The sequence below is a fragment of the Chaetodon trifascialis genome, chromosome 21 (genome assembly GCF_039877785.1).
Source record: "Chaetodon trifascialis isolate fChaTrf1 chromosome 21, fChaTrf1.hap1, whole genome shotgun sequence".
Lineage (NCBI taxonomy): Eukaryota > Metazoa > Chordata > Actinopteri > Chaetodontiformes > Chaetodontidae > Chaetodon > Chaetodon trifascialis.
In genome coordinates this window covers 14,883,641-14,898,891 of record NC_092076.1, presented here as the reverse complement: position 1 = coordinate 14,898,891, position 15,251 = coordinate 14,883,641, and the positions used below count along the sequence as shown (strand labels likewise).

The window sequence follows — 15,251 nt, the reverse complement described above, 5'->3', positions numbered from 1 at the left end:
CAATTTCAGTTTTTGTGGATGAAATTTGCTCTTTGTTTGCCATCTTTAACTCAGCTGTTTGTCTACACACATACAGGACTGGGATACCAGAATGTCTTCTCACACAAATTTACATTTTTAATCTTAATTTAGCCCTTTTAAAATTCAAATTACCCATACAAACCAACATTATAAATTCATTAAAATTCCTCATTACTCTAATTTGATTCACATTATTACAGGGAACACCAGATTTTTTGCATCTTATCAAGCAGGCAGTTTGTAGGCTACATCTCTGACGTCAACAGATTTACATCTGCCAAGCAATTGCACTAATGCTGTCTGCACTCACGTTCAACATAAATCCAAACCTGATTCATTAAGGTTCAGTGAGACCTTTTAAAAACAGCATTTTGTGGCAAACAATGAGGAAAAACAAGAAATATGAGAAAGATCAGCACAAAAATCCTTTGCTTAAAAATAGTTTTATTTTTTTATGCTTTCAAACTAGTGCAAATACATGCAAACTGAAAACAGACAACCCTGTAAGCAGGCCTTCTCACAGTAACACAGTAAAGCCTCAAAGCTTTATACATCACGTTCAGAGAAATGACCGTTGATAGGTCGACCTTTTCTCATTGATTTGACCTGGTCTTGTTTTGGTTGTCCTCCAGTGGCCCCTTTACTTCTCTGAAGGTACAGTAGGGTAGTTCTGCATTTGGATTCTAACCTAAGCCTAGCACATAAATGCGCCAATAGGCAAAGAGGCAAGTGATCCACACCAGTTCCCCTACATCCATTTATCCACATTCATTATTCAGGAATACAAAACCACTCAGTCAAATCTGAGCTCATATAAAGATTCTCTCACTCACCCTGCTGCTGCTCACCACATAAAAGATTCATCCCCCCCTTTTTCGAGAACAATGCTTGGAGGACGATACTCAATATATATGCATTGATTGCCCTTAAATTCTTAACCAGTGAGACTGAAGAACAAACAGGTAGAAAAAGAAAGTTATGGAAATTCAGGAATGTGACAGTGTGTCTGTTCTTGGTTCATTGTGCCACTACAGCCTACCAACTAGAGCATCAGGGTTACACTGCAGACCAGAGACACGAAAAGCTACACTGTGTATTTCACCATTCAACTTTTTACAGCTGCGACCTATAGCAACCACAGTCACATGACCAGCTTTGCACACAAATGCTGTATTTTACCACCTGGGGTAGGAACAAGTAGCCTACCAAACATGAAAGGAGACACCCTTGTTAATACCACAAAAGCACCTTTTGACTGAACATCTATGATAGATAAAATGACGCTGCTGTCCTTCAAACTCTAGAACAAGACAATTGATTGATAGAGGTAAATGTATTGACACTGGGTATCTGACATGTCCACCTGCTGGTCAGATGTGGAGAATTGGCTCTGTTCTCTGAATCTTTAGCACTCTGAGTCTTTGCATCTGTTTCAGTCAAGATGCAAAAATTTGCACAGGCTTCTCCCCAAACTACTGTAATGCTAACAAAAGCCTCTGGTTCCATACAGTCAAAGGGTCACTGCCATCCAAAGTCCTGGCCCGCCATCTGATAGAAGCGCTGGTTATGTGGCTTGTAGAAATCCCTCAGTCTCTGCATCACCTCCAGGTCAATGGAGGCATGCGTCCTCCCTTTTGTCTTCCCCAGGCAGTGAGGTTTACTGCTGCCCTCTGGCTTCTTTAGGCAGGGGAAGCCTTTCGTTTTGTTGAAGTAGAAGTGCTTGTCTGTGACGATCCTCTGGAGACCCAGAAAGTCCTGGACTTTGCCCAGCTCTCCGGCAGGGTCGGAGATGAGCCTTTCGCCACTGACCAGATGGATCTGAGTCCTGGGGAACCAGGTCAGCCAGCGCTCTAGGTGCTGGGCATACAGGCCAATCCACAGCGGGCTCCACAGAGAGTCGATCTGACCTGGAGACAAGACAGATATACCAAGGCTCTTATTCAAACCTACCATTGCTACTGTCACTATTGTCTCAAATCATCTCATCCCAACTTTTACCTCTGAGGTGTTCCCTTTACTTACTGGTCACAGGGCAAGTACTTGTATATGATTGGATAGTTGAGAAAGTCAAATTAACACGATTAGAATTATGCAAAATTAGCTACATTAACTGCAAGTTCTGCAATTATAAGAAGGAAGAATTTTGACACAAACTGTGGCAAATAGGAGAACGGCAGGTTTTAAAGTCAGATATCCTACATGAGCTGTGTGTTACAGCCAGAAGTGGGGCAAATCAGCATCCAAACTCAGCCCAATCAGACAGTGTCTTCAGTATACTAAAGGCTTTCGATATACTGTATCGTTCTTATTTTCTTTTTCAGAGGTTCAGACAGCTCAAATAAAGCTGGCACTGCAGTCACTTTCCATGCGTCTTCATTGTCTGAACTGTCAATGTGGGACTAAATTCTCCCAGTGATTTCTCTGATGTACCTCATGTAGGAGCAGCAGAATTTCTTTCCTGCTCCAGCTTGGCTTCCTTTTTGCTTCCATATCAAACCCATTTCCTATTTAAATATTTATGCATGAAAACTATATTAGATCACTGTTCTTTTCAAGTTACATTTTCTTTTTTAATTGGTACTAAAGATATTAACACAAGCAGATTGAAGTCAATGAGCTGAGTTGGCCATTTAGAGCACTTTTAATTCATTTAAGTTGAATAAATAAAGGCCGTGGTGTAAGAACATCTCTATTGTATCCACTGCACCTGAAGCTTGTTGTCTAATGATGATCACACATCTCATGCTGCTTGCCTGTATATCTGCCCTTGAGAGAGAGTGTGATGACTTTTTTCTGTTTTTGTTTTTACTTGCTTGTGCACAGTAAAGACAAATCAAAGACCGAGGTGGAAAAAGAGTCCGATGTTTGTGGTGTGTGTCAGGTGTCATACTGAGAATGTACTCAAAACACTCCATCTTGGAGTCAAACAGCAGCATCAGTACCTGTGCTGCGGTTCTTGAAGGCGAGGCTCTCAAAGGGAGGGATGTCGGGGGTCTTGGAGATGATCTGTGTGTAGTCAGATATGGCTCTGGTTACGGGGTCACGGACGACCACAATCAGCTTCACGTCCTGCGACATGGCATGGACTCGTGCTGGCGTTTCCACGGTAACAAAGTAACGAGGCGTCTTCTCCATAACGATCTGGCCGTCCAGGGCTTTGGGCATCATACTTCTGGAAGTACGGGAAAAATGTGCTGTTAAGACTTAATACTTTTTTTTGTGAGATTGCATTTGCAGCATGCAGGTTGCAGTTACTGTAGGCTGCTTACTGTTTCAAATGTGTTTTCATGGAAATATTCTAATAGTTCAAGAAGTTAAGGATGTATATAGATATTTGCCTGAAACTGAGGTTATGATGGCTTTGTAGTGTGTGTTCAACAATCAGAAACACACACACACACCTCATTTAATCTCCCATTAGTCACTTTGACAGACATCATACTCTTACAGACTGAGCAGTGAGCATGCATCGTGTAGATCTTCAGTGATCCAGACACACAGGCAGGAGACATAAACACAGTGGGCTTTCCTTGAATGTGTCTGCTCTGTTCACCTCTACTTCCACACCAGAAGCCCAGCAGATGGGACTCATTTAGAGATAAATGACTCCAGAGGGTCCACAGGACCGGCTGGGGACTCGAGGACATCTGCCAACACACCTGCCACACACCTGACTGTCTGACCAAACACACAGCCTCAGCAGCATGGTTATACACAGCTCTGAATCAGCATCTCAGATTATTTAAACAGATCTTAAGGGCCCATAACAGTGTGTTTATCTCTTTAACTACATAATTCAAACTATGTTTACTGAGGTGGATTACATAAAATAAGCAAGTTTGGTAATAGAAACTATTACATTGCCTTTAGGGGTACAAATGGTAGTTAATGGTTGTCTAAAATGGCTAAAAAAAATACATTCAATTTTGTAAAACATGGCAGCATGGATGCAAATTGTTACTGTGATGTACAATGTAATATGCATTTTTTTAGTAAGGTACTGGTCCGTTAAACTGATATGGATTTATAAATGGCAGATTTTAATCTCCAAACCTTCAAATAATATATAGAAATATATATATATACTGACAAGCTTTTTGAAATACACAGGTTAAAAATGAAACCTTCAGAGGTGTTCGACCATGATGTTGACATTTGTTGACAATAATAATAATAATAATAATAATAATAATAATAAAAGACAAAGTTCCATCAGTTGTTCTTTTTCTTTTTGTTTTGTTTTGTTTTTCTTGCCACTTGGGACCAATGGAACAAGGTATTTACATATTATCACATTACAATAAAGTTACAGTAAACGCTAGCTAACTGTCAATTTACACATCCAGCAGACCTCCTCTGACTCACATATATGCATAATTCTCTATGTATCCATCACTGTAAGTGATCCCCTTCACATTGCACAATGGCAGCTGACCCATTGTTAATATGAGATTATTTGTTAATGCAGCTTTAAGTTCTTCACAGTTGCAACTGTTTTGAGTAACATTTGTTTCTTTTATTTTTCCAGTTTATTTTCTCTCTCTCTCTCATAATGAGACACTTCACAAGTAAGTACTGAGGTGACCTTGTTTTTTTATGTAGTCTCCTATTTTCGGGATGTATCACAAACCCAAGAGAGTCAATAAAAGATGTTCCCAAGGAGTCATAAATGAGACGTTATTAAAGAAGGACAAACAAAAAGAGACCAGAGGGGACACATGGCTGATACAGTGAGGACAGGATGCTCTGGCTGTCCTCTGGTATCAGCTCGGGTTTCAGATGTGCCTGCAACACGACCTCCTGTCAATACATCCACCCCCCGAAACAGGCCCCATTTTTATGAATCTGACAAACATACACACACACACACACACAAACACACACGCACACACAGTGATTTCATTTGATCTGATCGGTGTGGGATAGTGCTTACCACCACTTAGCCTGAGGACCTCCCTTTTAACTCCAATGCCCTGAACAGGAGGTGCAACACAGTCTGTTACAGACACACACATACACACATGCAGCAGGCCCAGTGTACAAAGGCACACACACACACACATACACAGACACAAACACATACACAAAGCAAAACACAAATATATACTTATTATTCACTCATTAGTCAGGCATTTGTGATCATCCCACTGGACCCATCCCTCACACACACACACACACACACACACACACACACACACACACACACACACACACACATAAAAAGACACATTAACACACACGCTCATACACACAAACTCTGAAGACATAAAAGGTGGGTGTGGTGGATTTTTACCAGACCCTTTAAAGCCTGTGTGTGTGCTCACCCAACTGTGTGCGTGTGTGTGTGTGTGTGTGTGTGTGTGTGTGTGTGTGTGTGTGTCCCTGAGCATTTGCTAGAGTGTTTTAAATGAAAGGGGTGGGTGACTGATGAAGGAATGATGGGAGTGCATACAAACGTGCCTCCATTAGCAATCTGTCTGTGAATAGCCTTAGAGCCAAGAGCCCCATACCATTACCTAAGCACAAAGAGCTAATTACTGCCCGTAAGAACAGCATCAAAAGAAAAGATCTATTATAAATATGCCTCTGCTATATGATTTGCCCAGATACACTAATTGACAGACAAAATAGCTAATAACTGAATATGCCCTTATGGTGCTCTTGGCATTGAAAACTCAGGGTTATGTCTGTAACTTCAGTTGCCATGTAATCCCTGCATGAAAGCAGACTGAAGCTTTAGTTATGCAATGCTTTCTCAGAGTCAGATGCAATGTCATCAATTGAGTTAAATCTAAATGGGCAAAGCCAAAGAATACAAATTTTGCCATTTAAATTTCGAGAATGATATTAGCAGAAATAGCATGTGACATTTATTAGGAAATGCAACAATCCTCAAAAGCAAAGAATCTAGAGAAAATAGTGAGAAATTGTGAGATTCAAGTTTAAGAAACTGAAACAGTTTCGGTTGAAATGAGGGAAAGATGATAGTCATCGGTGGGAACACATCATCATCCAGTGTTGACTGCTGGTGGGAGATGTTACATGAACCAGTTTTCCAAATCTGAGTCATCTGATTTCTTATCCAATCATGCATCCCAGGTGCCTCCCAAATATGTTTGGCAAAGTTACAACAAACATCATGCTATTTCCATCTTTGCTACTTTGAGACTCTCATGTGTCACAAAAAGTGTAACTCCGGGTTCCAAGCAGCATAACTTATCAGTCGTGTTCACAGGTGCGAAGCCAGTGAGGCATCTTCACCTCGTTACTGCATTACTGACTCCTAGTGGTTGTCCTGGGTGCTTGCACAGTGGGGAGTGGAATGGGGAGAAAGGAGGGGGGGTTAAACTCCCAAGCATTCAAGCCCATCACTGGCAGGTGAATAGAACCGGCTGGTGACACCATGTGTTCCAGAGGAAATCCCAGCAAAAAAAAAGATGGCTCAATTAATTGGCATTTTAAAACCCCTGTTTTACCAACATCCTTACACTGCTCATTTACTATTGAGTGTGAGATCAAACATCCAGTATGATGAACACAGGGATTATCCTGCAGCTTATAATAAGCCCCTGTTTGCCTTTGAGGAACCACTCTTTTGTCATCCATTTCCCAATATTTCAGGAAGTCTCCCTGGTGAATTACCTTGGGCCAGCCAAGGCCACTGGCTATTGATCCTATGGGGGCTTAGGGTAACTATGCGTAGGCGGGTGTGGATGGTGTACAACTGGGGACAGTAGGGATTTGTGTGTACTGGGATGAGTGCAGTATGATGGGGTGTATGAGGCAGGAAGGCGTTCGTGTAAAAGTAAGGGGATGGGCTGCGAATGGTAATGCAGTACTGGGCCTCAGCTGGGACCAAGAGTGGCAGGTGGAGACTGGGGGAGCCAGGACCCTCTGGAGCCCCAAAGTAGCATGCTGTGTCATGTGTGTGTGTGTGTGTGTGTGTGTGTGTGTGTGTGTGTGTGTGTGTGTGTGTGTGTGTGTGTGTGTGTGTGTGTGTGTGTGTGTGTTAACAAATGTGAAGCAATTGCACTATGCATCACATATACATCAGGAAATATTCAGCAAGGCATTGGGGGATTTGAGGGGGTGCTCGATCAAAGATGTAAAATCTGGTCTCTTTATCTTTGATGTTTCATCCAAGGAGGAAACAATAACCAGTTAAAGAGCAGAGTATTGACTGTGCTCATTATACACACCTGACTGCTTATTTATGAGCCAGATATGAGATTTGACTGTGTTTTTTTTTTTGTCTGTATGAATGCATGAGTGTGTTATTGGGGGGCCACTCATCCATTTCCTCTGTATGGAGGACCATTAAGGGGTCGGCCCATTGTGGCTGTGCCCTGTCCACTTCCAGGACACATCCATCATAGAGGGGCCCCAGACCCCCCGCCTTCACTTCCCAATCCCCAGGAGAGGGCCTTAATGAGGGCCAGATAGCCCCACCCGTCTGGGCCTTATGGTGATCACCTCCAATACAGTACGTAGACAGGACAGACCACACCTGAACCCCAGTTATACACACACACACACACACACACACACACACACACACACACACACACACACACACACACACACACACACCACAGAAAACCTATAGAGTTCAGCCAAAATTGAATCTGTTCTTATAGCTTTAATTACTTTACATGCAACATGATGTTTCTCAGTGCAAAAAACATGCCAAAAAAGGCTAAAAATGAAAACATTTGATTCCCCTCCTGCAGATCAACAAATCGGATTCATCTGAAAATCTGCCTATCTGTGTTTGATGCTAATTCTCGCCCACTGAATTGTGCTGAACATCAAATGTTTTGGCAGCCATTCTTCTCTGATTTGCATGGCAATTATATTCCATTGTACAAACACAAAAAACACAAGTAGCACCATGTGCTGTGTCACGGCAGGACAAAGCCACCAATGTATGGGTATGAATTTAAAAGCCTCCCTTAACGAGTTCAATATGAATTGCAAATGAATCTGTGCCATCAGAGCAGCTGACTCTGAAAAGACGGAGTAATTTCGGCCCTCCCATCTTGTGATCGTATGTCCTGAGAGGCATGGTGTCTCCAAATTGATTCAAGCAAGCAGAGGCCTCAGAGAAAGAACATCTAAAACATTTTTGATCCCTTTGAAAAAGTTACTTTAAAAAGTAAAAAGTTTGTTAACATCCCATCCATCCATTATCTATACCGCCTATCCCTTTCGGGGTTGCGGGGGGCTGGAGCCTATCCCAGCTACAATAGGCAAGAGGCAGGGTACACCCTGAACCGGTCACCAGCTGATTGCAGGGCCACATGCAAGGACAAACAAACACTCACACTCACGGACAATTTAGAGTCATCAATTAACCTAATGAGCATGTTTTTGGTCTGTGGGAGGAAGCCAGAGTACCCGGAGAGAAGAACATGCAAACTTCACACAGGAAGGCCCCGCCTGACCCGGGGATCGAACCGGCAACCTTCTTGCTGTGAGGCACACGCACTACCTGCTGCGCCACCGTGCAGCCCTAGTTAACATCCCAAAACATCTAAACATATGCAGGTAAAGAAATAAAAGAAGAGATGGGCCATATAAAAATGTGTAATACAAGAGAAAATCTGAGAGACGCTATTCATGCTAGCCATAGTTAATAGCCTAGTCAATGGCAAGCACTTGGCTAATGCTAAGCTTTGCAATAAAACAGAGTCAAACTGAAGCTCCTGCTCAAGGAACATTTTTAGACAGCTGGCATCATTTCTCAAGCTTTTATTAAATAAATAAATAAAAACATAAGTGTAAGTAACTAATGTAGCTAGCTGCAAACATTAGCATGTCCAGCTAACTAGCTAGTGGAACACCCACTGTGTGAGAGCCAAGGTGACAATACTGTTGAGTTTAGAGTTTAGCAGCTCCTCTACACTTAGCTTTTGGAATTTTATTAAAATGTATTTCATTCAATTATATGCTGTCAGGTGATGATGTTGAGGATTTGTTGAAAGAAAATTTATCACTGTACACCAACAAAGCACAAATAAAGCTGTTGACTTCTTCATTTTTGTTTTCTCTATCGACTTTTTTTTTTTAATACAACTTCTTGGAAATAAGAATGAGCAACAAACACTGACAATGCAACCTATCAGGTTAAAGCTGTGCCGGTAAATCAGAGTCAATAATATATCGATAAATCTTCCTCAAGAACAAAATACAGCCGGCCCCACAGTATGACAGAACCAGAAGAAGTCAGCCTTTCCACACAAATACATACACACAGCTCTGGTGACGGTCCCCCGGGTTGAAGCAAAGGTCAACGGAGATGTGTGAGCTTGCGGTAACACTGACTTCACCCTTTAACCTCCAGCTCACCCGAGCCTTATCTCTTATTTTATCTCCCCCCTTTTTTCACTGTCCACCTGTCATGCCATCTTTCAGCAAGAGCCCATCACGAGGGAGATGTGAATTTCCAGCTGAGCAATTTTAATGGATTCCTCCAGAGCTACAGAGACTGAAAAGGCTGTGTGTAACATGACCCCTGTGTGCCTATGCAGAGGGATTATGCCAATGTAGGATAAAGCTTCCTCCTAATTGTAACAGAAGCCGAGCTGACCAACGCTAACCGCTCTAATGCTGGAGTCAACCCAAGGTCAGAGCCAGGAGATAGCGCTATCGATCTCAGACAGCACTGTAAGGAGGAAGCTTCCAGTCCATCTCAGAGCTCATCGCAGCGTTGTTCCAGATCCAATCTCCGCTCCAAACACCATTAGTGGATCTTTGTCAGGGGCTCTGATCTCAATTACCCTGGTAAAGCTAAATGTTATTTTACTCTAAGAGAGACAAGGAGTGATTCAGAGGAGGATGCATTATATCTGATCCTCTCTGATTGTCCATGATAGGACTTAAGAGAAAAAACACCTACACAGAAAAGTAACATGCATCTAATTCTTTATAGTTTTTGGAACTAATAACAATAACAAACATAACAATAATATTGATAGTGTACTTAGTAAGTTAATCTAATATCCCAATACCTGATATCTGGGAATGTGGTGACATAGAACTTCTTAATAGAGGTCCATGGCAAGACTTTTCAGTTACCATCAAACACTTTTTCTGTATTCTGTCACATATTTACTTTGACAAAGCAGCACATTGCTTTATCATTGCGATGCAAAGGGAATCATTCCAAATAATTTCTACTTTAAAGGTTACAATGAGAAATACATAAAAAAAAGCTAACCTCCCCAAAAAACATTACATTATGCCCCTTATGAATATTCATGCAAACAGAACTTATAGTTAATAAGATTTAAAACAACAGTTAAGGATCAACGTAAGTTAGTTTTCAGTTTCTTTATTACAAAATCGTCCCTAAATGCTTTAATGTGGGTCTGTGATTTCTACCAATGTCTGTCTGGAGGAATATCAGATAATGAAGAAGCCACCACTCAACACTAGTGGAACTCTTGGTTTTTTTCTCTTGGTGTTTTCTTGGTTTGTAGTGTTCTCCAGCCCTGAAGCTACAATTTCTTTTCATTTTATATAACTAACATCAACATGGTAAGATGGTGTACACCCAACTTCACTCTCTCTAGGTACTCCAGTGTTGCACATGTTAACTGTCACACTCATCACTGCCCCTCTTAAAACAATGGCAGGTAGGAACTGAAAATACTCGAAGGGGATATAAAACAGCAACTTAAATGTTACACATGTAAGTAGAATAATAGTTAAATGAGTGCTGTGTGTAGAAAAAACTATTGCATGTAATAATACAATTTTTGGTAGAGGAAACAGCACGGATGTCAAGCTAGCATGATAGTATTTGGGAAATTTTGGCTAAACTTTCTCTGCCATTCTTGTGCTACTAGTTCACTATAGATTTTGCAGTATATCTGCCGAGCCCTGTGGAAGTCATGCACATAGGCCATCCAATCAGCAAACAGCAAGCAATGGTCAGTCAGCAGCACACATGCTAGCAGACTAGCTCATTTGCTTTGGTAGGTTTTAGCAGTTTATCAAGAGTCCGTTTGTCTGTTTCAGCGTTGACCTTTTATTCAGTAGGTGTGTTTAACGGTAGTTTTCCTGTGCAATGAGGGATTTATCAACATTTTAGGTATTTTATCTCTATATAAAGTGGTTCAGTAAGTTCTGACTGAACTGTGAGAGTTAAATTGCATACAAGAAAATGTGTTGTGAATTGATAAAGAAGTATATACCTTTTAAATTTTAAAGTCATTTTGCAACTTCCTTGTATTTTTCTCTTTGAGCAACCAAAACAAAGACGCATTTCCTTTGTCAGGATGTGTACTCTGGGTGTGTGCTGTTTGTCATGAAGTGGTGTGAACACATCATTAACTCCCAGCATAAAGTGACCTGGAGTCAGAGGTCAATTGACAGAGCTGACAGTGATGTCAAGTGGCTTGACATGCAGCGAGCCCCATCTGGCCGGAGGGGAAGACGTGACAATCTGGTATCACATTCACATCACCTGGTGTGTCACACACGCGCATGTACACACACACATGAGACATGCTGGCAGACCAGCAAGGCTACAGTGGCTTTTCCAGTACCTCCAGATTTCACAAATTCCCTAGCTGTGTTAAAATCCCTCATCTATGTACAGTAGCATGTTTTTCCATCTGTCTGTGACATATCAACTTAAAAACAAAAATTCATCCTTTCACTTTATCTCCGTCATAGGTTAAATTGTTGCTGACATGCCAAAGAGGCTCCCAGAGCTGAGCCAATGGCACTATTGAGCCCCATTAATATACTGTAATCTGGTTAACAGCACGCCACGTAGTCCAGATTTGGATGCATTTTTAATCTGCCATATTTGGAGCAGTTTGTAGGTCTATAGGTGCATGCGTTTATAGTATGTGCAATTAGAAAAAGCAAAGTGAAGCCTGAAATCCTGGGTCTGGTTAAAACCTTTCTTCCTTCCTTTATCATCCCAAATTATCCTCAAGCTGTTTGAGTGACTTGAATCTGGTTCCCCTGAATTTCATTTCTGTGTGTGTGTGTGTGTGTGTGTGTGTGTGTGTGTGTGTGTGTGTGTGTGTGTGTGTGTGTGTGTGTGTGCTGAGTATTTCCAAGTTTTCATGGAACTGCAGGCTGAGAACAAAGCCACATGACAACAGTAACATCTGGCTCAGGCTCCAGAGATGATTACTCTGCTGCTCTGTGAGAACTCATCCTGCAAGGCCTCTCTCTCTCTCTCTCTCTCTCTCTCTCTCTCTCTCTCTCTCTCTCTCTCTCTCCCTACTGTACACACACACACATGCACAAACACACACACACACACACACACACACACACACACACACACACACGCAGCAAGCACTGCAGGCACACGCATGCACACATGCACAGATTGGCATAGCCAGATGGCAAAGTCTCTTTGACTGTCACCTAAACCTCTGCGGAATAGCTGTGGATATGTTTGGGTATGCAAACAACACAAAGAGATCCATTTCTTCCAGAGGAAGCTGCAGGCTCCTGTTTGGCAATACAAGTTAGACTGCACTGATGTAAAGCATCCGATTTGCATAAAAAAGTCCAATATTTAAATGACAAGGGGAGTCTGTCATTATGTGTTTTAGTCAAGCATTGAGCAGCATTTTATGCAAAAAGTTGCAAATGGAGTGAGAAAATCTCTAGAAGTGTAGTGTCAGAATAAGACAGAGAAAAGCGAAAATGAAAAACAACATAATTTGGACATTTGGTTGTGGATTTACTGCCTTGGCTGCGATAGAATCCCTGCGTAATGTGTGCGTACCTGTACCAGTCCAGTCCCCGTGCGTAATGCCGGTCGAAGAAGTGCGGCTCTGACCCCAGGGCGCGGATGTCCGGGTGGAGCCGCAGAAACTCCAGCAGAGCCCTGGTGCCTCCCTTTTTAACCCCTATGATGAGAGCCTGGGGTAGCCTCCGAGTGGCTGTCCATTCTTTCCCCGAGCTGTTCGCCTCCAACCCAGGATGACCACTGGACGCGCCTTCGCCAGCCGAGGCGGTGACCTCTTTGATAACGCTGGTTCCGTTTCTCTCGTGCGGCCATCCCGACCCTGACGCGAGGAATTCGCGCGTGGGTGGCTTGATCTCAGAGTTTTCTGTCAGCTCTGACTCGCAACATCCGGTGAGGAGATAGACCAAGGAGAAGCAGAGGATGCTCAGAGAGGACGCGATGGTGAACCGGTGGAAGAGTCGCCGCAGGTCCGCGCTCGGATGGTGGTGGTGATGATGATGATGGTGGTGGTGGTGAAAAGCTGCCATCCCTCAGAGATCCGTGCGAGATAAGGTGCCATTCTACCATAAGTTCAGCTCACATCCCGTCATACTCAAACGCCGTAAACACACCGCTAACTCTTGGAGAGTCTCTCAGTGCGCTCCGCTGCTTTCCTCCCCCTTCATGTTGCGCGTCGGGAGCGCATTGAGCCCCCCTCCACAACCAGCCCACCAGCCCGCTTTAGTGAATCAGAGGAACTAGTTTTTGCGTGATATCCAGAATGTGCGCCAACTTACTCACTCACCCTGGCAACGTAGGGAGAATAAAGCTCTAATAGCAGCCGGGCTGCTGCGGAGATCTTCCTCTCTCCCCACTCCACGGGATTACTCTGCATCTCTCCACCACGGCTCATCTCATGGGGATTCGCGTCCAGATCTCTCTCTCTCTCTCTCTCTCTCTCTCTCTCTCTCTCTCTCTCTCTCTCTCTCTCTCTCTCACACACACACACACACACACACACACATACACACACACACACACACACACACACACACACACACACACACACAGGGTCATGCCCTGAGGCGCGCATCATTCCAGTATTATTTATTGGGGAACCTGGGATGGGATGAATCCAGTGCGCAGACGATAGTCATGTCCCATACCTCATATGTGCCATTATCACTCTCATCTAACATGATTGCTTGATTTAAATTCTGCCACATATTGTGTTGTGTCTTCCGCAGCTTTGTGCCAGCTAATTGCTTCTATGATGAATAGTTATATAAACACTAAGGTACCCACAGATACACTCTGAGCAGGAGTGGATGTATCAGTAAACTACTGTGGGTCATTGGCGCCATCTGAAACTGGGTTTATCACACTCAGCTGACACTCTGCACTCTAAGACCTATCACATAATTGGCTTAGTGGTCAGACAGTATTAGACTATCGTGCAGCTGCCAATAGTCTGTTGATCCTGACCCCAAAGGACAGTCTGTGTGAATACACGTCCAGGCCTCATGCACAAATGTCCCAAAACTGTACAATCATATCAACAACTCTTAAAGATGATGCCAGTCTTAAACAAATGGCACATGCTTTGAAAAGACAAACAAACAAGCAATTGGTGATTTGCTGTTTTTGATCCAAGAAGAGGTGTGCACTTCATCAGCGGATGCTTTATCACTTGCATTAACAGAGGCGTGTGTTGTGATGCAGTCTCCAGTTAGGGAGCTCTGCAATGTTGGCTTTTATTATTGCAGAGTGCGGAGCTAAGGTACATATAATAGCTCATAGGAGACTCATTAGTTCCCCCTTCCAACCACACACACACACACACACACACACACACACACACACACACACACACACACACACACACACACACACACACACACACACACACACACACACAAATACGGACATACTTCATGTTCCATTTGGCTTACCCCTGTCATTATCCCATAGCAGATGTGACCCGTGCCATAAAACCACTACATTGTCCTGCAGTGAGAGACTAAACAGATCTGCCATCCATTTTCAACAAGATTAAACTTTTTCTTATTTGACTGTCCTGTGTACTTGTTATAGAGACAGAAAATAACCAACCACCAGGGAGAAAAGGATTTACCATATACCTGTCAATATACTGTGAGTTATATTTTATGACAAAGGAGATTCATTTGCATGCCATATATTATGCCATATATTTTGACACTTTCATCTGGCTGAATGAAAGATGGATATAATTTGATTTAGTCCGTTAAAATGTCTATTAGCTCATCCTCAGAGTTTTCTGTTTTACTGACACTTTATTGACCAGTTGTCCCAGTTGCCATTAGTGTGAGAGACCCAATCTCATGTACAGCAACTTGAGAAAAAATAAGTGCTATTGAGGACTCCACTTCTTTTTTCTTCCATAAAAATCATCACCATCATCACTTCTCATCACTCAGGTTTCCCTCCATGAAGTTATATATTTAATGTTTAGTTTCAGAGGGCTCGTAGATGTATAGTTGAAAAA

At 42.7% G+C, this 15,251-nt stretch overlaps 1 protein-coding gene across 1 annotated transcript; it reads right to left on the bottom strand.

Annotated features, from left to right (window-relative positions):
• Nucleotides 1–448: 448 nt before the first annotated feature.
• hs3st3l (heparan sulfate (glucosamine) 3-O-sulfotransferase 3-like) lies at nt 449–13,650 on the bottom strand. Its single transcript, XM_070991066.1, has 3 exons — nt 12,782–13,650; nt 2,964–3,193; nt 449–1,928 (listed from the first exon to the last, which is right to left on the bottom strand). The coding sequence occupies exons 1-3, from the start codon at nt 13,270–13,272 to the stop codon at nt 1,540–1,542; spliced, it is 1,110 nt and encodes a 369-aa protein (XP_070847167.1). The 5' UTR covers nt 13,273–13,650; the 3' UTR covers nt 449–1,539.
• Nucleotides 13,651–15,251: the final 1,601 nt, after the last annotated feature.